This window comes from Oryctolagus cuniculus, chromosome 1, assembly GCF_964237555.1.
Source record: "Oryctolagus cuniculus chromosome 1, mOryCun1.1, whole genome shotgun sequence".
Lineage (NCBI taxonomy): Eukaryota > Metazoa > Chordata > Mammalia > Lagomorpha > Leporidae > Oryctolagus > Oryctolagus cuniculus.
The window spans coordinates 153,626,327-153,648,625 of record NC_091432.1 but is presented as its reverse complement, the minus strand read 5'-3'; the positions used below and the strand labels follow the sequence as shown (position 1 = coordinate 153,648,625).

Below are 22,299 nucleotides of genomic sequence, written 5' to 3'. Positions count from 1 at the left end.
AGAAAACACACACAAAGTGCTCAATTTCTTCCTCCAGAAGAATATTTTTGCAAATGGAATACTTTCTGCTGAAGTGAATTTTCCCAACCAGAGCCTTTGAAAACTGACGTGTGTAGATGCGTGAGAAGTGGCCTGGGCTTGTTTAAGTTCTCACTGAAACTTCCTGTATTATGGTGAGCCTCTCAAAACAATGACTATACTGCAGAACATTGTGGATTGCCAACTCTGTGCTGGCAGCTTCCGGACGCTTTGTGGATATTATTCTCATTCTATCCTCCGGATCATTCTGGGAAGTGTGATTTACTTCCTCATTTTACAGATGCTGAAGCTGAGACTCAGAGGATTTGAATAGGTGGTTTGAAACCTCAGAGACATTGTGAGATGGTAGGGAAGACTCAACTCGAAGCTTCTGGAGCCCAAGCTTTTTCCACTCTGTTGCTTGTAACTGCTACACCATGGAAGCATCACCATATTTATCAGGAAAGCGGCTGATGCTCATTTCCACTGGAGCAGAGAATGGCCTTGTCATCTCTTACAGAAGGACAGAGAGCATAGAAGAGGTAAGTGGCTAGTACTTTTTCAATTTCAGGAGTAGAAGTGGGGGCGGCGCTGTGGTGTAGCAGGTAAAGCCACTGCCTACAGTGCCAGCATCCCATATGGACGCCGGTTCGAGACCCGGCTGTTCCACTTCCCATCCAGCTCTCTGCTGTGGCCTGGGAAAGCAGTAGAAAGCCCAAGTGCTTCGGCCCCTGCACCCGCATGGGAGACCGGGAGGAAGCTCCTGGCTCCTGACTTCGGATCAGTGCAGCTTAGCTCTGGCAGCTGTGTCCAACTGGGGAATGAACCAGCAGATGAAAGACCTCTGTCTCTCTCTGCCTCTCCTTCTCTCTCTGTGTAACTGACTTATAAATAAATCAATCTTTTAAAAAAAAGACTTCTTAAAAAAATAAAAGAGAAAAAAAAAGAAAAAGGGTAGAAGTGGAGTTTGGAGACAGAGTGCACAATTTTGAGGCAGCAGGCCAGAGCTGTGAGGTGTGCCGGTGGTGGGAACTCTATGAAGCTATAAGCCTGTTGGGGTCATTAGCAGTTAGGATCTTATGAAGTCTCTGCTTGATTCAGTGGAACTCAATGGGCACTGTGTGTCCATTTAGTATCCTGTGTTCATGCCTCATACTGGGATGCAGGAAAACCAAATGTTCCTGTTCTGGAGCCTTGACTTTAGTTGCACACTTTGACGGGGGTAAAGAGCATGGCCGTTTCAGTGCCAGATTGACCTGGATCTGATTCCAGTTTCATCTCTTCCTGTTTTACAACCTGCACTTTGCAAAGTAACTTCTTACAAAGTTATCTTCCCTGCATCTGTAAAGTGGGGGTTTATTATGGAGAGCAAAATAAATAGCATAAATAGAGCATCTCTACGCCCAGCTCATCTCAGACACATTAAATACAAATCCTTGCCTTTGAGTTTCTGTGCCTTTCTTTAAAAAAAAATTTTAAGTGAGGGAATTCTTTTGTGGAATCCCAAATTGGGAGGTCCATTTTGCTGATCATCTTATGGAGGAAGATTGGCCACACTTGTCCGTTCTTTGAAGTGATGGCAAATTTTTTTTAAATAATCATATATAAAACTAGTGAATCTGACCCAGTGGAAGAGAAAACAGGACAGAAAGCAGTGGTTCTGTGCAAAACATACCAGTGTTCCTGTTGCAAAACCCCAGCTCTACATACTTGCTTAGTTGACATTGACTCTTATCTCTTATTTTTGCAGCATAATGCTGAGACTTCAGTATCTATGCTTTCCCCTTACAGGCCAGGGCCCAACCATCCCACCCACCACTGGGGAAACAACCACCTGATCTTGCATCTAAAGGAAATCATGGGGAAAAAAAGGTTTAGAAAAAAAAACAAACAAAGCATCCTATTTCTATCTTCCTGGGGTTATGCAGATGAATTACTTTAGGAAAGACAATAAAGACATCCAAACTACCCTAGCCCCTTACTGTGTCTGTGCCAAGTAGGGGACAGGATGTTATATTTATGCCTTCTCCAAAGTGGACATATAATTCAAAGTAAAAATGAATAATAACCAATAATTTCTAGAAGGCTGTGTGAAAGAGGCTCTAAAAGAATAGATAGCTGCAGCTTATAGGAAAAAAATACACATTTATTGGAGAATATTTAGTATTTCTCTTAAAAATAAGGTGTTATTTTCCCCACTATTCCAGAGGTGAGTTCTTCTCCAACCCCCTCTCCAAGCACATACTGTTTCTCAACAAATCCTCAAAACCATCATACTTACTTGACGATGCTCTCTGGAATGTGGATGCAATCCATTGGTATCAGCCCGCTGAGTTCTGATAAGCTACTAACATATTTAATTTTACTGCTAAATTTTGAACTAGGGAAAAAAAAGAAATCATTAGTTGTAAAGTCACCATTGACTCTTGATAATCCTGATATACTTAATACCATGTCACAGCATTCTTACTAAGAAGAAAGGTTATCATTATTTGAGTTCTTACTGCTGCTATTGTTTTACTTATTTATTTTAAATTGACAAATAAAATTGTGCATATTTATCATGTACAACATGACATTTCAAAATATGTATGTATTATTGAGTGGCTAAGTTGAGATATTTAACATATGCATTACTTCCTATACTTGTTATTTTTGTAGCATCTAACCCAGTGCACGGCACAAATAACTTGCTTTTTAAAATGAATTCACCATATGTCTCTGCATATACCTTACTCTTTAGCAGCAAAAATAATATAATGAAGTTCAGTGATCTCTTTTTTTCAGGCCTAAAACTTGATAACAGTGAGGTAAAATTGATTCAAAAGGGGAATCTTTACAGAAGATTTTTCCAGGATGAAATTGTCAGACACGATGGTTATATGCTTGACATTCATGTCCTTTAGAACTCGGCAGACAATTGAGTTCAGAGTCTGTGTTATCCTACACTGGAGCCAGCTTGCTGCTGATTTTAAGTTTTAATGTCTTTAGCTGAGGATTGTTTCTCTGGTTTTTAAATATTAAAAAAGTCAAGAATATTTTGTGACATGTGAAACTATAAGAGATGCTATTTCAACGTTCACAAACAAAATTTCATGAGAACACATCACTTATTGATTTATATATTGTCTATGACTGCTTTTGTTCTACCATGGCGGAACTGTGTACTTGTGATTAAGATCATATGGTCAGTGAATCCTAAAATATTTACTGTTTGATCCTTTACAGTTGATGTTTGCTGGTACCTGCTTTAGATAATTTATATGACCTCCTTGAGCCTCGGGGTTCCTTCCACGTGATGCAAACAGTAACTATTATCTCCTTCAGTGGACTATCCTTTAGCATTAAATGAGATAATATATGTAAGCACCCACTCAATGCAAGTCACTATTATATACCATTTACCAAAAACACTATTGTTGCAATGTCATATTAGTAATGTCATTGTTATTAGGTAAAAACTCCTTTCAACAGTGCTGAAGTATAATCAATATTCAATATTGTAACAAATATTATCTATCAAGAAAAATCATATATGTTTTCTAATTATGAGCTGAACTATTAAACAAATATCCATGAATCAGTAACAGTAGTGTTCTTTATGAAGATTTACTTTGAAAGCAGAGCAACACAGAGATGGGGAGAGACAGAGAGGTCTTTCATCTGTTGGTTCACTCCCCAAGTAGCGGCAACAGCCAGGGCTGGGCCAGGATCCAGGAACTCCACCCATGTTTCCCATGTATGTGGTAGGGGCAAAAATACTTGGGTCATCATTCACTGCCTTCCCAGGTGCATTGGCAGGGAGCTGGATTGGAAGTGTAATAGTTGGCACATTCTCAGTGCAGGTGTCACAATACCAGCCTCACCTGATGTACCACAATGCAGGTCCCTGATATTTACCTTTTTACCCACTAAACTTCTTATACACTTAACAATGTACATCTATTATTTTCTGAATTTATTTATTCATAAGTCAGAATTACAGAGAGAGAGAGGGTGTGTTATCTTCCATCTGCTGGTTCACTCCCCAAATGGCCATGATGGCCAGGACTGGGCCAGGCTGAAGCCAGAGGCAGGAGTTTCTTCCTGGTGTCCCATGTGGATACAGGGGCCCAAGCACCTGGCCATCCTCTGCTGCTTTCCCAGGCACAGTAGAGGGAGCCGGATCAGAAGCAGAGCAGCTGGGACTTGAACAGGTATCCATATGAGGTGCTGGCGCCTCAGATGGCGACCTACCCTGCTGCACCACAGCACTGCCCCCTGTACATCTATTCTTATTTTCTTTTTAAAGAATTTACTGCAGTTATTAAAATAAGTGGGGTTTTGCATGCCTTAAATAGTTAATTTGTGAAACATTGTTTGAAAGGGAGAGAGAGAGAGAGAGAGAGAGAGGGAGAAAGTTCCCATCTTCTGGTTTATGTGGGTGCCGGGGACCAAAGTAGCTGAGCCATGACCACTGCCTCCAGGGATCTGTATTGGCAGGAAGCTGGAGTTAGGAGCTGGACCAGGTTCCCTGACATGGAGCATGAGCATCTTAACCCATATCTGAACTGCTGGGCTAAATGCCTGCCTCCACAATATTTTGAAAAGCAATTTAATCTAGTAGAGTAAACAGCTAACCTCTGGCAGAGTAAAGCAGGCTCAATTCTGCTACTCAATATGCTAGATTTTTTTACATCTATGTAAAAAAAATAAAGGATTTTAATGTTCAATTTTTTATCTGAAAGCAATCAGAATTTTTATTAGGAATTCATTAAAAACTTTTTAAAAGAACTATTTACTTATTTATTTGAAAGGCAGAGACAGAGAGGAGACAGACAGACAGACAGACAGACATAAAGAGATCTCCCATCTTCTGGTTCACTCCCCAAATGCTCACAACAACCAGGGCTGGGCCAGGCTGAAGCCAGGAGCCCAGAACTCAAACTGGGTCTATTATGGAGGTGGCAGGGACAAAAGTATTCGAGTCATCACCTGCTGTCTCCCAGGGTGCACGTTAGCTGAAAGCTGGAATTGGGAGCAGAGCTGGAACGCCAACCCAGGCACTGCAACATGGAATACTAGGCAGTGTCCTAATGGCTGTGCCAACATGGAATGCAGGATTCCTAAGAGGTATCCTAACGGCTGTGCCAAACTCCCATCTCATTCATAATTTCAGGGCAGGAAATTTTCAATGTAGGTAGTCTGTATCTTGATGGTTGGCACACTTTGTTCTATTTTTAATGTTTCCTAGGAAATACTGACTCTTTCATGTAACTATCTCATCTTACTATACTATAAGCTGTATATTAGTTTTCTTTGCATCTCCTGAAGGCAGGTTATATAACACCTAACAAAATAAGTGGTGCATACATATTCACCAACTTGAAACCAAGGATCCTCAGGGCATCAAAACACATCCCTCAAAATGACTGTTTTTCTAACTTTGGTGACTACAGTATATTTGTACAGAAGTTGGTTAATTTGTAACAATTAACACAAGGATGGCTCCTGTTTTTCTCCTTGAGTAATACTTATTTTCCATTGTCACATAACCATACTTTTCTATTCTCTATAAAATAACTCATTACTCTGAAAGTATTGAATAGTCCCTTTTCTCAGGTGACATAGGAATCTCAGCACTTCATCTTCCATATTTATAGCAGCAATTTAAAGGTCATGTTTTATACTGATTGGGAGGAAATATTCACTATGAAATGATTCTCTTAATTAGAGACTCTTGATGGATACAGTCCAAAATATCTTTCTAGGAAAGGCAGAGGCAAAAAAAATATTTTCCTGGATGTTCTTGGTTCATGAATTCTTGTCTACAGAACAAGGAATACATGTTTTTAGAAACTACTAGTACACTTTTATTATAATGATAGCCATACCTTATAAATGGTCGTGTCACAGCAAGGATTGTTCTGATGAACCAAGATGGATGAACAATAATGAATGATTTCAAATTCTTCCGTAATCTATTTGAAAAACAAAAACATTATATGTTACTCTTAACCCATTTTCAATGGGAATTAAAGCTGAAAATAAATACCCTCATAAGAATATGTAATTGGGGGGAGTTGTAGGCAAGAGAAAGCCATAGAATGGCTATGATTAACAAAAAGAAAGCTCTTTGAGACATAATTTGAAATAATTTCAATCTTCATTCTCCCACAGGAATGAATATAAAATAAAAAGGTGATAATCTTGCAGTACATGCATCTCTAACTGTCATGGCATATTTTTGTTTAATTTTTTTTTTTTTTTTTTTTGACAGGCAGAGTGGACAGTGAGAGAGAGAGACAGAGAGAAAGGTCTTCCTTTTGCCGTTGGTTCACCCTCCAACGGCCGCCGCGGCCGGTGCACCGCGCTGATCCCATGGCAGGAGCCAGGTACTTATCCTGGTCTCCCATGGGGTGCAGGGCCCAAGTACTTGGGCCATCCTCCACTGCACTCCCTGGCCACAGCAGAGAGCTGGCCTGGAAGAGGGGCAACCAGAAAAGAATTCCGGCGCCCCGACCGGGACTAGAACCCGGTATGCCGGCGCCGCAAGGCAGAGGATTAGCTTAGTGAGCCGTGGCGCCGGCCTTAATGTTTTTCATTTTCATGAGCATTGCCTTCACTATTTTAAGAAGAATATCTTCTTAATAGCAACTCAGTTTATCTGATCTTGCTGAGCCTTGTTTTCTTCTCCTGTACAATGAAAATAGCAGGGGCCGGCATTGTGGCACAGCAGTTAAAACTGCTGCCTGCAATGCTGACATCCCATATGGGCACCGGTTTGAGTCCCAGCTGCTCTAGTTCTGATCCAGCTCCCTGTGAATGGCCTGGGAAAAGCAGCAGAAGGTGGGCCAAGTACTTGGCCTCCCATGTAGGAGACGTGGATGAAGCTCCTGGCTCCTGGCTTCTGCTTGGCACAGGCTCTGGCTGTTGTGGCTATTTGGGGAGTGAACCAGCAGTTGGAAGATACCTCTTTCTGTCTTTCCTTCTCTCTCTATAACTCTGCCTTCCAAATAAATAAGAAAAAAATCATTTAAAAATAATGAAAATAGTAACAGTATATCATGTGGTTGTCTGGCCTTTGGCTTAGCGCTTTAACAATTCTTGATGTTCAGGTATATTTTTCAGCATTAGCAATGTTATTTTATAAATTTTGGACTATAAAATCTATCTTCATTAATGTAATGAGACAATCACATGTTTTTGTGCAAGGAGATCCTCCTATGGGGATCCAACACATAGCACAGATATCATCAATTTACATGCTTATTAAGTGTTTTGTTTTAATAAAATCAAAATTGATGGAAGTAAAGTATACTGAGGAAGGGGCACACAAAGGCACAGTATGGGCTAGCAGGTAATTTGAATTGACAATGAATGTTGAAATAAAAGCACAACGGTCTATCATATGACAATAGTTTCAGTGCACATGACAAACAAGGCCACATGATACCATTAAAGAGACATGGGTAGTTTGATTGATTAGCTCAATTTGTACAACAGCAATTTGTGGCAACAGCACAAGCACAGTTTAAAACAGGCTTGGGTGAGCAAGTGTTTGGCACAGCAGTTATGATGCCACCTGGGATGCCTGTATCCTGTATCAAAATATCTGAGTTCAGGAACCTGCTCTGTTCTTGATTCCAGTGTCTAGTTGCTGTGTGTCCTGGAAGGCAGCAGGTGGTGGCTCAGACACTTGAGTCCCTGACACCCACATGGGAAACCAGGATTGAGTGTCTGACTGTTGACTTTGACTTGGTCTCGCAGTGGCTTTTTTAGGTATCTGGGAAGCCTAAAGGAGTGCATTTTTTTCCTCTCTCTCTCTCTCTCCTCTCTATTTCTGTGTCTCTCTGCCTTCCAAACAAATAAAGTAAAAAATTTTTAAAAAGAGATTTGGCCTGCTAGGTTTGAGATTACATTCAGCAAAAATATGGGCAACATTTGTTTTATTTCAACTTTGGGTCATCCAGTGAGACTTTTTAAAATTAATATTTCTATAATTCCTTGTTTCAAATATGCTGACCTGCTAAAATGTGATTGTATTTATGATAGTCTAAAAGTGAATTACATATTGAGTAAGTCAAATAGTGATTAAATAAGAGAGCTACATACCGTCTGTCAATCATCTGGTAGCATTTCTTCATCCAGCCCAGCCCCGGCATCTTCCGTCTTGGGGTTGCACCGTTTAAGTACACAATCATATAGTCCTCAGCCACCATCAGTTCTAAGGTGCTTATTACGTATCTGATCACAGGAAGGAAGAGGAGTGTTTTCAGTTCTCACATGAAACATTTTATTCTATTTACACTGTAATTACTTATCATTTAAATTATAGAGTCTATGACATTGAAGAATGGTTGTATCCATTATCTCTTTACCTTGAGGAAAAATGTAGTTACCCAAGATCATTTTCTCTGAGAGTGAGTATTGTTCACTTACTTGTATGTTTTTTTTTTAATCAACTGCACTAGAAAAACATATGGATTAGAAACCTGACTTTCAGAATTGTTAACAATGTTATCAAAACTAAAGGGCAACTCAGGCAAACAAAGGCGGATATAAATGGAGTCAGGTTATCATCAGTTGACCAAACACATGTTATTGGGGAAGAAAATAACACTTCAACCACAGGAAATGTTATAGGATTTTAAAATGCAGGTCAAACTCAATTCATTTTTGTTTTCAATCTGAGCAAAAGGACAAAAGAGCTCTTTGAAAGATTTTAGCCTCCTGAGCAATGCTCCCTGATAGAAATCTTAGTGACTTTTTATCAAAGGCTTAGAATATTCTACATCACCCATTCCCTTTAATTAAAGATGCTCTATCTGCCAGTACATGCCACAGACATTAACTCAAAGCACTTTGTCATAAATGTCACTCACAGGAAAAGATTTTCCATGACATAGTGGTAATCCGCCCGACTGCTGTCTGGCAGAAAACAGGCGGCAAACACAATGATGGCATTTAGACCGTCCCCATAGTATCCTGGGGACAGACAAAAAGACATTTGTAACCAGTTGAAAGCTCTTAACAAAACAATATCTAACCTAAAGGATAAATGTGAAGCCTTGATAAGTGAGTGTATGTGGATATAATATACATAGCGTGAAGTGAGTATAATAGCAAGTATTATTCCATAAGTATATATATAATTATCACTTAGCGGTTAACATATATGTCATATAGGTTCTTAAATACAGCGAGTGAATATGCTTGCAAATATGGGCAATGCATATCCATATTATGGGAGATTATATGAGTTGTACATATAATGTATTTAGGTTGAATTATTTATATAAGGTGAACATATTTCATGTATTTCATATACACAAATTTAAGAGCACATAATATGTATATAATGTGTACAATAATGTATATAATTGTTAATGGGTTGTATAAATATTCAATTTATCACAGAATGATCAGCAATACATTTTTCTTAAAAGAGAGATAATTTATGTAATACTTCTTTCTTCTGATGGCTAGAGAAGAGCTTCGGCTTAACTGTCTTTGGTCCTTTGTAGTTTAGACCCCAGTGGATTTGAAGGGAGAATGTAGGCATTGAACCGCAATTTAACTCAGACCCAGACTCTCCAGTGGCCACTAGTGAGTAGCTGAGTAAAACACATTTACCTTGATTTTTCTGCCAGTCACTTGCCTTGAGCGCCCATGGGTGCTACTGCGCCAGACTCAACAGAATGTAGATGCTCATGGGAAGTCCTAGCCATGCCCAGAATAACTTAGCGTGGAATTCAGAGCCTTGCCTCTTAAAGAAAGAGGCAAGCTAAATAAGGACCTGGTTAAATTCTCTTTGAGTTTTATGAAAATACATGTTTTGGGAAAATTTTGAGAATTACTTCCAGGTAACATGGGGTGGGGGTGGAAGTGCTATTTGCAGGTGGTGTTAAGAAAACAGGAAGTAGAAAATGCAAATAAGTGTGACCATGACAACGCCAAAGATCAAGGAAAATGTGGATATAAGGGACTTCAAGAAGTTCATGGAAAACAGAATTAGGAGACAAGTTTATTTTGGTGCAAAAAAATTGAAGTCCATATGTAGTTTTTCGAAAATGCACATTTTCCATGAACTTTTCAAAGACTCCTTGTATGTCTCAGGATGTTATTCTCCTTTTTGAAAATGAAGACATAAATTTGGAACCATCCCATCTTTAAACAAACTCTATGTTCCCTTTGAGCTCATCTTTGAAATTCATGGCAGATGTTGGTTAAATCCCAGCAGGTAGACATATGGAATGCATTGTATCTTCCATGTTTAAGAAATGTCCTATATTTTTATTTTTTTAGTATCCCTGCTTAAACACTTACAATCTGTGGCTATAGTTCTTGATTTTTGAGTCGCTAAATAGAGATCTTCTAAATGCTTTGAGTAAGTAGGAGGACAGGATATACCCTTAAGGCTGATCCAGTTCTCCCAGAAATCAGTGTGTTTCAATTTTTCCCAGAACTCTAAATACCCCTCTGGTGATTACAAAGCAGAAAAATACCAGTTGTATATATATTTGGATAGGGTGAACTCCTGAAAAACAGTTTAATAAGATGTTCTCTACAAAGATTCCAAGAATGACTATACCGCAAAGAAAAAAAAAAAGGTGGAGGAGTAGAATGATACCAACTAAAAATACTGTTACAGGTTTGTGTGCATTACAAACTTGAGGTTGTTGCTTATGGTATGTCTACTCACATATTTAATAGGAGGCTACCTGTGTAACTATACAGCTAATGCAACATGTGTTTGTGAGAGGGCATTTTAGTAGTTTCCACCTGGATTTTTTTTGCTTTAGTTCCATCTTTTCCAACATGTAGGTACTTATCAACTTGCTTTGAGAATGAAATGTGAAGGAAAATGGCAGAAGGAGATAATTTTAACACAAGAAAAGCCTTTTCCACCAAACAATTTCATTTCAGAAGATTCATATCTAAATGGAAATCCACACTTCCGTTGGTGAGTTAGCTACACCAGTCCTAACACCATGATGGTATACAATTTAAATTCAGCACAAGAAAAAGACAAAGTTAGTTAAAACACACAATAGACACATGTAATGCAACTTAAAAACAAGTAAGACAGCTTCCTAAAGCATTTCTCTAAAAGCTGTCTGGCTTCAGGACCATGACTGCTCAGTTCCTTTGACTTTGTTTTTCTATTTCTGGAGAATTCCTAGCAAATATTTTAAATTTCAGGAATACTGAGGTTTATAAATAGTACTCCTGAAGTCATTTTCAATGGGAATTCAGGTCACTGTATAAATGTTATCTGTGTCTGGCATGCTGTATTGCCATCTTCACTCAAGTGCATTTTACCAAAGGAATACTTAGGGATCATCACTGCTTATAAGGAACGTCTCTCTATATAAAAAATTACTGAAATTTACAAATGAAAATGGCTCTTTGTCCTTCGGAGTAGGGGAGCTGTAGGAAGGGAAAATGAGGCAAAGAGGAAAAAAAATAGGGGGAGAGATGATTTCAGGAAGGAAATAGAAAAAAAAATTCTACTTGAAATCTTTCCTCCCAAATTAAGAGCTGGTCTCATTGCAAAGCGCAACTAGAATGAGTGGGAGACTTTGCTTTGTGTCCCTCCTCAATAACTCCTCAATTCCTTTAAAAAAATAAGCAGCTTCTTCCTGATAGCAACAGGATGATTCACAGGAAATTTGGCTGGAAGACACTTGTTCTGACAGAGTTTCTCCTCCACGAACGTGAAGTGAACAGGGTGTGTGTGCTGGGGTGTGGGAGCAGTCCCACTGTGGCGGATTCCTAGGACCCTCTGGGGCAAAGATGGCAAACCTTACCTGCAGTGGCACACAGAGGCATGAAAGGGGTGGAACACAAGTTTGCTGGTCAGCAAATGGAATGAAGAAAGGAAAGATGTCACAGTCGCAACCAAAACATACACACACACACACCAGCCTGCAACTCTTCTCCTCATTCTTTTCAGGATCATTTGTCCAGCAATACTGCAGAGAAGGTTACCTGAATCTCCTACAATGAAATCAGAGAAGTAAAAAAACAAAACAAAACAAAACAAAACAAACAAACAAAAAAAAAAACAAGAAAGGAAACTCCTTGTTAAAATTCTTTGGCGTGATCATTCTCCATTATTTAAATGCATTTCTCTGTTCCAAGTTCAAAAAAGCCAGTTCCAATCTCAAAGGGAGCCCACGCTGTTGGCTGAAAACCACCCATACCCTTCTTTGCTTCTTGTTTTTAAGGGACACTGCTCATGGGTTCACACGATGCAAATACTGGTGTTGCAATCACCTTCATTTGATTGATGGTGTAGTTGAGACCCAGAGAAGGTAAGTGTTGTGCCAGGGTCACTGACCAGTAAGTGGCAAAACAGGCTTTTGACCTCATTCTTCTACACTGTGTCTAGCGCCTCTAGCCATAGCTCATTTCAGGGTCACTAGAGCTGAAAAGTAAATTGTTTGTTCAAATAGTGCTTTCATGCATCAGTATTTCTAACTGGCACGGACATGGGGCAGGCTTTGGGGATAATTTTGCCACACTGTTGATCACTCCACCATACAGTGTACTACACAGAGCACTGCCCAGTTACCAATTCTCTGTTGATCCAAATGGGAAAACATCCTCATAGCAAATGCAAGGCACCAAGATTCACGTGGATGGGCAGAGTGAGTGCTGTTCTTAAAATGCTCATCAGAAGCCAGATGACAAACTCAATAGCTAAGAAGCTTTATCGTCAAGGTAAAGGAAAGTGGCGTAAGTTTCCAATATGGAAGACAAAGCCTTGGAAAATTCTGGAGTAGCATCTCAATGATCTTTACCTACAGAGTACAAAAGGCAACCAGGGTGCAGGCAAGGGTGGCATCTTGCTAATGTTCCCAAGGAGTGCAGCCACAGGCATGTTCATGCAGGCTAGCGCCTGGAGAAGGCCAAGGCAGAGCTGGGACAGGAAAGACGGCCTTCTCTTGAAAACAAACCAGACAGTCAAACAGACAAAAGTCAAGCACACAACACAGAATGGAGAGGAGCAAATGCCAGAGGGGAGGGGATGGCAAGGGTGGACAGCTCAGCAAACCAGGTTAGCCCTGTGGTCTCAGGTGAAGTTTTACAAAGCTGTGAGGCAGAAGCAGTGGCTTTGATAATCACTCTTTCCTGACTTGGGCAACAGGCTGATGGACTTAACCCATCCACCCGACCTACCTACCTAATTTCACTAATGCTCAAAGAAGTAGTCTAATCTATTGAACTATTCAGAGAAAATCCAGCCTGTGACAGCAGCAAAGCTGTGAGCCTGTCTTCTTCATGACATGAGGGTTCTTTCAGAATGCAGAGGTAGCAATGTACACAGAGATTCTCACTGGGTGACCTTGATCTACGTGCATGGACCCTTCTGCACTTTTTCTACTCTTTAGAATGAGCACAGGCTACTCTTACAGCCAGCCTTTATTCAGTTTAGCTTCATTTTTGTCTCCAAAAAAGCAAGCAAACCAATAATATCTGGAAAGGAGGAGTGATCTTGTGGGGTGATTTGGATTATGTTTCAGTTGTGGCCTTCATGGTAAGAACAAAAGGGATCTTATGGGGACAGTTGCCTGTCATGTTCAGCAAGATCAGACCAGCCTTCATTCTGAAGGGCTGAGCCAAGTTTACTCTTACAGGACACTGCCTGTGCCCCACAGCAGTTATTGCTGGGCCACACTATCATTTCAGGGCCAACAGTGAGGCAGGATATAGAAGGGTCATGGTAGGATACCCACTGGCATCCTCCTTCTCTGTCATGGTAGAGTTCCCTGGGTGGTCTTGATACTTACATGGAGGCAGCAGTGCATGGGATAGAAGGTGAAAAACCTGCTGATGGAGGGATGTTTGATTGGAATAACAAAGTCCTTCTGCTAGTTAGAAAACAGAAGCTACGAGTTTAACGCAGGGCCAAGACTCTCATTTCCCCATCCTCATTAAGAAAGAAAGAATGCAGAGAGCAACAACTGCACCGTCAGCTCACACTGTCTGCAACAGCTGGGTAGCTACCATGATGCCTCAGGACTTCAGAAAAGCAATGCATGCAGCAGAGAAATCAAAAAGCTGTCGATGCTTTCTGCAGTCAACAACGTTAAATGTGTTGCTTGTGCCATCTGACTTGTCACGAATCCCAAATTAATCAAGGTCACATATGCTCTCTGAGCCCCCCATAAAGCACTGGAAATACAAAATACACTTTTCTCTTTCCTTTGTCCCTCATGAAACGGGTAGAACTTTTGACTGAGATTGGCTCTTGTTGGGCTTGGATTTAATATGGTTGCTAGAAAAGTAAATTTCAGGTGAGGGAAAAGGCTGAGTCTAAAAAGATTTCCTAAGGCTTCTGAGGACAGAACACTGTTTTGTAATTAGAAGGACCTCTGCTGTAGTGATCTTGGTGTTATGCACTCTGAAGCATTCAGTCCAACCCTACACACAACTGACAGGGATTCCACACATATAGTATTAAGTTGGACAACTATGCTTTTGAGAAATTTGCAAAGACTGTGGGGATAGTGTTGTGGCATAGAGGGCTAAGCCACCACTTGGGATACCCACATTCCCTATTGGAGTGCATGCTTTGAGTCCTGCGTACTCCTCTTCTGATCCAGCTTTCTGTTAATGTGTCTGGGAAGGTAGCAGATGATGACGCAAGTTCTTGAGTCCCTGCCAACTTCATGGGAGGCCCTGATAAAGTTCCTGGTCCTGGTTTTGCCCTGGTCCAGCCCTGGCTGTTAAGGCCACAAGGAGAGTGAACCAGCAGACGAAATCTCTTTCTCTTTCTTGCATTCGTCTCTTCCTCTCTTTCTGTCAATATGCCTTTCAAATCAATAATAAATAGATCTTTTTTTTAAAAAAAAATACAGCTGTATATTGTGTAAAGCATTTTTTACATGGGAAACTTTTTTTGTCTAGTAGGCTTTCTAGTAGGCTGTAACAGACTTAGCTGCAGAATTGATAGCAAAACATGGTCTTTGGGATGTCATGCCACAGAGAATTCGAGTTTTATTTTCTAATTCAAAATGCCTGCCCCTTGCCCACGGCCCGGATTTGCACAGAGCTTGACTACCTCCATGAGAAATGACTCTCCTGTAGGGCTCGATGACCTTCATGTCAATCCGCTGCTCTTGTTCTCCAATCACCACTGTCCTCCACAGCCGGTTGTCCTCCCGTTCCTCCTCAGCTGTATATTCTGGAATAGACTCTGACTCTTGGCCAGAATCTTTGTTTGCCATGGAATCTTCTGGAAATGAAGCACAGAGCAGGGCTGAAGGAGCAAGACATCCACAACTGAGGCGACTAAATGCCTAGGTTGCAAGTTCCCTCCTGGACAAGCCAACTTGATGGAACTCCATGTTTTGGATGACTTCTATGGAACTTAACATCATACTACATATTGTCTACTCAATAAAGTCATTTTGTTGGCTGGTAGAACACCCAGATTCACTGCTAAGGCTGTGCTGAAGGTGGTAATTGGTGCAAGCATGGCTGTCTTGTGTCAATAGTGGTCCAGTGGAGAATAAACCAGAGCTGGCTCATCTTAAATCACGTGGATTAAAGACTACAGGTCCTCCTAATGGGGCAAAAGGTTATTTATCAGGCCCATATAATCTTTTTTTTTTTTTTTTTGACAGGCAAAGTGGACAGTGAGAGACAGAGACAGAGACAGAGAGAAAGGTCTTCCTTTTGCCGTTGGTTCACCCTCCAATGGCCGCCGCAGCTGGTGTGCTGCGGCTGGCGCACCGCGCTGATCCGAAGGCAGGAGCCAGGTGCTTCTCCTGGTCTCCCATGGGGTGCAGGGCCCAAGCACTTGGGCCATCCTCCACTGCACTCCCTGGCCACAGCAGAGAGCTGGCCTGGAAGAGGTGCTACTGGGACAGAATCCGGCGCCCTGACCAGGACTAGAACCCGGTGTGCCGATGCCGCAAGGCAGAGGATTAGCCTATTGAGCAGCGGCGCCGGCCGAGGCCCATATAATCTTGATTCTCTTAGGCCATATCTCCTGAGTGTTCAGTCTTATAGTGTCCTTAGCTTGGCAGCATGATGATACTACCAGCCAACACCTCTACTCTAAGACTCTTATAATGGGGTTGAACCCCCTTTCTTATTGGGAACATATGATGTGTATTATTCCATTTTAAAATATGCTAAAGAAATATTTTAACTGTAAGTGAGAAACAATGTTATAGGCCAGAAACACTCTATGGACAAACATTCTTAAGACTACTAGATTTGTGGATACAAAAGGCAATAAAAAAAAGCCAATTTAGCATTCTTTGGGGGAGAAGTTTACTTTTGGTCATCCAATAAAGGTAACCATGTTGCTTTTCCAAGGAATAAGCAGTGATTGTTTCTACTTTTACTAGAAATACTAGTAGAGTTTAACCACAATTATTCTTTGATCATATAATTTAAAGATTATCTATAACCTTCACTGTAATTGTGAGATATTATCACTGGCTTAGTTTTCACTCATGGGAAAAGACAATTGAATTTATACTGCACTATAACTTGTAGTCTTCCTAAAGCAAGTTTATATTCATAATAGCAATATTTTATTACATACTTATAAAATTAATAATAATATGAATAACTATCTAACATGTACTGGCATAGCAGTAGATATTAAAATGGACATTATATCAATGCAAAAGCTGACTCCAAAGTAGTTTGCTTCAACCCACAGAGTTAGTAAGCACACATATCAAAACCTTTCTTTTTCAACTCTCTTAAGTTATCACATTATACCTTGAATATGTGATTCTTCATCCTATTTATTTTACTAAGAGGCTACGAGTTCCTTTGGCTAAGGAGCTATGTCTGAATCACCTCCATCAACCCACTCCACACTTAGCTTGGAACCTACTCAGAAAACTCAGTTAAAACTGAGAAGTTGAGTGGGAAATAAAGGAAAGCTTGGACAAGTTCCTAGAAATATGGGTGATCTGTAAGGGAGCCACAACAAAGCCATTATGTTCTGGAAGACTCTGCAATTATACATTCAAATGTGCCTAATTGCATATAACTTAGAGTAGCAAAATGAAGTCCAGTTGGGAAGCAATCCTACCCCTTTGTGCCAACATCAATAGCTATCACCACCTACAGAGCATTGGCTCACCCCATCTTCTACTGTGTTTCCCACCAGCACTGGGCAACTTAATGAGGACAGAAAACAGTAATCTTTGGCTTTGAATTAAGCACTATGTCACTTGTACAAATCCATCCATCCGTCTGGAATTTTTTCTGTTTCTTCCTTCTTACTTGGATTAGGACTCTAGGGTGCTAACCTTAGCTCTTTTCCTAGGACCCTATTTACCATCTGTGTCTACTCCCTCGGGACTCTGGGCTCTGATGTGGATTGTTTTCCAAGGCTCCTGTACACAGGTGCCCTTCTTTGCAATGACCTTGCCACACACCAAACCTTCTTCATTGTGTTCAGCGTTCTCTGGCCTGCTCTAGCTTGACTCCAGTGATGTATCTGGGGTGAGAGTGTGATGATTTTATTTCCTACCAACTTTTATTTAAGTTGCCTCATTGAAAAAAATTATATACCATATTTTTTATTCTAGTTATAAAAGTAAAGCAGATATCACATGCGTATAGTTGACTGATCTTTGACAAAGGAGCAAAAGCCATTCAATGGAGCAAAGATGGTTTTACAAATGAGCTGGAACAACTGGACATCCTCACGCGAAAAACTGAATCTGGAGCCAGACCTTCCATCTTTCACAAAAATTCACTCAAAATGGGCCATAGACTTAAATATAAAATCAAAACTATAAAATTTCTAGAGAATAACATAAAAGAAAACCTAATTGATCTTATATATGGTGACAACTATTTATATAAAACACCAAAGGCATGACCTATAAAATAATTGATGAACTGGACTTCACTAAAATAAAAAACTTCCATGAAACACAATGTCAAGAGACAAAGACAAGCTGCAGACAGAAAATATCTGTAAAATACAAAGCTGATAAAGGACTGTTGTCCAATACATATGAAGAATGCTTAAAACTCAGTAATAAAAAAATAAATCAACATAGAAATGGGGAAAAGACCTGAACAGACACCTCATTAAAAAGAGACAGATGGTAGGTAACCATAAAAAGATGTTCAACATCATGTTTGATTAGGAAATTGCAAATTAAAATGCAAATGAGATACCACTACATATTTATTAGAATGGCCAAAATCCAAAACACTGACAACACCAAATACTGGTGAGGGCTGGGGCAATAGGCACTCTCATTTGTTACTGGTAGGCATTCAAAATAATGCAGCCACTTTGAAAGATATCTTGGCAGTTCCTTATAAAATGAAATATACTCATCATAGAACCCAGCAACTGTACTCCTTGGTAATTAGCCACATGTGTTCTAAATGTACATTAACATAAAAACCTGTACATGTAGGTTTATAGCAGCTTTATTCATAATTGGCAAGATGTAGAAGCAATAAAGATGGCCTTTAGTAGGTGAATGGAAAAATTAAATATGTTATATATAGACAATGAATGTTATTCAGCACTAAAAAATGTATTATCATGACATAAAAAGACATTGAGAAACCTTAAATAAATAAGTGAAGGAAATCATTCTGAAAGGCTATATATTGTATAATTCTATTTCCATGACATTTTGAAACAGGCAAAACTAAGGAGTAAAAGACTCAGTGGTGGGGCTGGCGCTGCCTGCAGTGCTGGCATCCTATTTGGGCGCCAGTTTGAGTCTCAGCTTCTCCACTTCTGATCCAGCTCTCTGCTGTGGCCTGGGAAAGCAGTAAATGGCAAAAGTCCTTGAACCCCTGCACCCACATGGAAGACCAGGAAGAAGCTCCTGGCTTCGGATAGGCCCAGCTCCGGCCATTGCAGCCATTTGAGAAGTGAACCAACTGATGAAAGCTCTCTCTGTCTCTGCCTCTCTGTAACTCTGCCTTTCAAATAAATAAATAAATCTGAAGAAAAAAAGACTCAGTGGTTGTCAGGGATTGGAGGGATGAATAGATGGAGCACAGAGGGTTTTTAGGGCACTGAAATTCTATACTATACTATAACAATGGATCCATGTCTACAAACATCAAAAGTGAACCTTCATGTAAACTAAGCACTCTGGGTGATAATGATGTGTGACGTGTCAAGGAAGGTTCGTCAAGTGTAACAAATGTACCAGTCTCAAGGAAGAGTAGATTGGGAGAGAGGTTGAACACAGAGGGTGTGGGGCATATACAGAACTCTCCATATTTTTTACTCAAATTTGCTGTGAACCTAAAACTGCTCTTCTAAATTTTTTTAAAGAGTAAAACACACTAATAAATGTCCAGGCAATGCAGCAATTGTTCATAAAAGCAAAAAATCAGTAAGATCATTCTCACCTTTTACTACTGATATGTATTTCTCTTCTTCTACACACTTTCCCCAAAAATATGATTATGTATATACACACACATACACACACACACACACATAGAGAGAGAGTTCTATAATTTACTCCTATCTAATAATAAAGGATAGTATAACAAAGAGAGCGATAGAGAGAGAGAGAGAGAGAGATGGACAGAGAGAGCTACCATACATTGGTTCACTCCCCCAAATGCCTGCAATGGCAACAGCTGGGTGGGCTGAAGCAGGGAGCCAGGAATTCAATCCAGATCTTCTACGTGGGTGGCCGGAATCCATTACTTAAGGGATCACTGCCGCCTCCCTGGTCTGTATTAGCAGGAAGTTTGTAGTCAGGAGCTGGAGATAGGTCTTGAACCCAGGCACTACAGTATGGGGCACAGTCATCCCAACTCATGACTTAACTGCTAGGCAAAACTATCAGTTAATCTCAGAAAATACAGATCCTGCTCATTTTTAAAAGTAGTTCTCAAGTATTCCACTTTACTGTCCATCAGTTCCATGGTGATGGAAATTTTGTTTTAGTACATGTTATTGTCATGGTTCTTTAAAAAGAATTCACTCCAGTAAGCATTTTTCGAACATTGCCTTACCTCATTTGTGCAGATACTGCTAATAGAAGCTTCCTAGCAAAGGAAAGCTGAGTCAACAGGTAAAAATATCTGAAAGTTTTTATGGGCATTTTGGCCCTTAAGTATATCATATGCTATGATATTCTTAACATGAGAGTGCCTGTTTCCTTCCATCATCAAGAACACTGGAGGCTATCAAAGTTTTTAACCTGGAAAACTAAAGATGAAAATGTTACATGTTGTTTTAATCTTAATGAAGCATTAAAGAAGTGAGAATTTTTAATGTTCAGTGGCTTTACAGTTCTCTTATGGACAGGGGAGTATCTGCTAAATCCTTTGCCCATTACAGTTCTTGCTCATTTGCTGGAGTTCCTCATATGAAACTTTGTCATGTTTTGGAATTATTTTTCTTCTTATGCTTAGCTTTTCAGTGTTTGGCTGGGGGTGGACATTTGGCCTGGCAGTTAAGCATGGGTTGGGACACCCACCTACCTCTGGCTCCTCACTCCAGCTTCCTGCCAATGCAGACCCTGGGAGGCAGTGGTGATGACTCAAGTAATGGGCTCCTGCCAGCCATGTGGGAGATCTGTATTTAATTCCTGGCTCCCTGGTTCAGCTGGCTCAGGCCCTGCCATATGGGCATTGGGAAGTGAATTAATAGATGAGAACATTCTCTGTCCATCTGTGTCTCTGGGTCTCTCAAATAAAAATAACTAAATATAGGTATTTAGCTATATATGAGTTTATTTAAGGACGCTCAAATGTTGCCAAATGAAAATTCAATATTTTCATATAGTTGGCTGTTAATCTTTTCTTTACATTGTTTTGATTATGGCATTGAAGTAAGAAGGGATAGCTCTACCTTAAAGGTAAGTATGTGTTTCTATACATATATGTAAACATTTTCCCAGTTTCTTGTTGAGAACAGCTATATGACTGGGTCTGGGGATCTTTATGAGGTGTTGTGTCTAATGTTTCAGAAAGTATGAACTCATAAATTATGGGGCTCCTTCTTCCCATCATCTTCTGACTGCTATAAACACATTTTTAAAAATTAGTTAAGAGTATAGAAACATCATGTTCTTGTAAGGTTTGACTTCTAGTAGTCAACAATGTGAGGTAAAGATAGTTTTACTAGGGCTGGCATTGTGGCCCAATGGGTTAAGCCGCCACTTGCTATGCCTACATCCCTTATGAGTGATATTTAAAGTCTGAACTACTCTGCTTCTAATCCAGCTTCCTGCTAATGTGCCTGGGAAAGCAGTGGAAGATGGTCCCAGTGCTTGAACACCAGTCACTTCTGTGAAGACCCAGGTAGAGTTCTTGGCTCCTGGCTTCAGCATGGCCTAGTCCCAGCCATTGTAGCCATTTGGGAAGTGAACCAGCAGATGGAAGACCCATCTCTCTCTCCTACTCCCCTTCTCCCTCTCTCCCTCTTTCCCTCTCTCTCTCTCTGCCTTTCAAATAAATAAATCTTTTTTAAAAATAGCTTTACTGACTCCCTGGAATTAGCAACATCCTCTTGATTCAAATAAATTTTCTACTATAAATTATCATTCTTCTCTAGTCTTCTCCTTCCCACTCTTTGCAAAAAGTTTCAGGTCTCATTTAATTCTGCCTCAGGCTCTCTAAATTTAATTTTGGGTTTCATGCTTTCTTCCCTGAGAAATGCTTGTTTCCTTCTCTCAACAATGAGCTTTCTCTCTCGAGACTGAATAAAATACGTAAGCCCTCATACAAGGGGAGAGGTCAACTTGAACCTCCCCTTTGTCTTTTTGAGGTGACTTAGCACACAGGTTCTTGAATGTTCTGTGCTACACAGACCACAGTGGGGAGTCTACTGCGGTTGTAGACTAACTAGAGACAGTGTCAGCTGTGGTCTTACAGCAGGAACACACATTTGTGAAAGTTGGCCAGCTTTCTGTATCATGCTCTTGCACTGTTGATGTGAATATCCTTAGAAGACAGAATGTTTGAAGTGTTCCTTGTTATAGCAAAAACACCCTGTATACAGTTGTCTTTAAAATTCTTTTGGTGACAAATAGCAGATAAGCAATTGAGTGTGAAACTGTAGCATACTGGGGCCAGTGCTGTGGTATAGCTAGTAAAGCTGATGCCTGCAGTACCGGCTTCCCATATGGTGTCAGTTTGAGTCTCAGCTGCTCCACTTCTGATCCAGCTCTCTGCTATGGCCTGGGAAAGCAGTAGAAGATGATCCAAGTCTTTGGGACCCTGAACCCACGTGGGAGACCCGGAAGAAGCTCCTGGCTTCGGATTGGCGCAACTCTGGTCATTGCGGCCAACTGGGGAGTGAACCATCGGATG

The 22,299-nt window shown here is 40.3% G+C and overlaps 1 protein-coding gene and 1 long non-coding RNA gene across 11 annotated transcripts in view; one reads left to right on the top strand and one right to left on the bottom strand.

Annotated features, from left to right (window-relative positions):
• Positions 1 to 22,299, bottom strand: part of PRUNE2 (prune homolog 2 with BCH domain) — a 316,953-nt gene that overhangs the window by 14,988 nt on the left and 279,666 nt on the right. For 5 of the 10 annotated variants that reach the window (XM_051858798.2, XM_017341931.3, XM_051858830.2 and 2 more), the window contains exons 12-16: positions 15,071 to 15,244; positions 8,883 to 8,985; positions 8,113 to 8,244; positions 5,892 to 5,978; positions 2,300 to 2,398 (exon numbers count right to left, since the gene is read on the bottom strand). In XM_051858798.2, the coding sequence (XP_051714758.1) occupies positions 2,300 to 2,398; positions 5,892 to 5,978; positions 8,113 to 8,244; positions 8,883 to 8,985; positions 15,071 to 15,244 (595 nt within the window). Of the gene's footprint in view, positions 1 to 2,299; positions 2,399 to 5,891; positions 5,979 to 8,112; positions 8,245 to 8,882; positions 12,001 to 15,062; positions 15,245 to 22,299 lie in introns of those variants that run through there. The other 5 variants (XR_011379490.1, XR_011379489.1, XR_011379488.1 and 2 more) reach the window with 4 other exon arrangements.
• On the top strand, positions 320 to 21,524 carry LOC138844083 (uncharacterized). The gene is made up of 2 exons (XR_011379491.1): positions 320 to 560; positions 21,211 to 21,524. It is a non-coding gene; the product is annotated as an uncharacterized lncRNA (long non-coding RNA).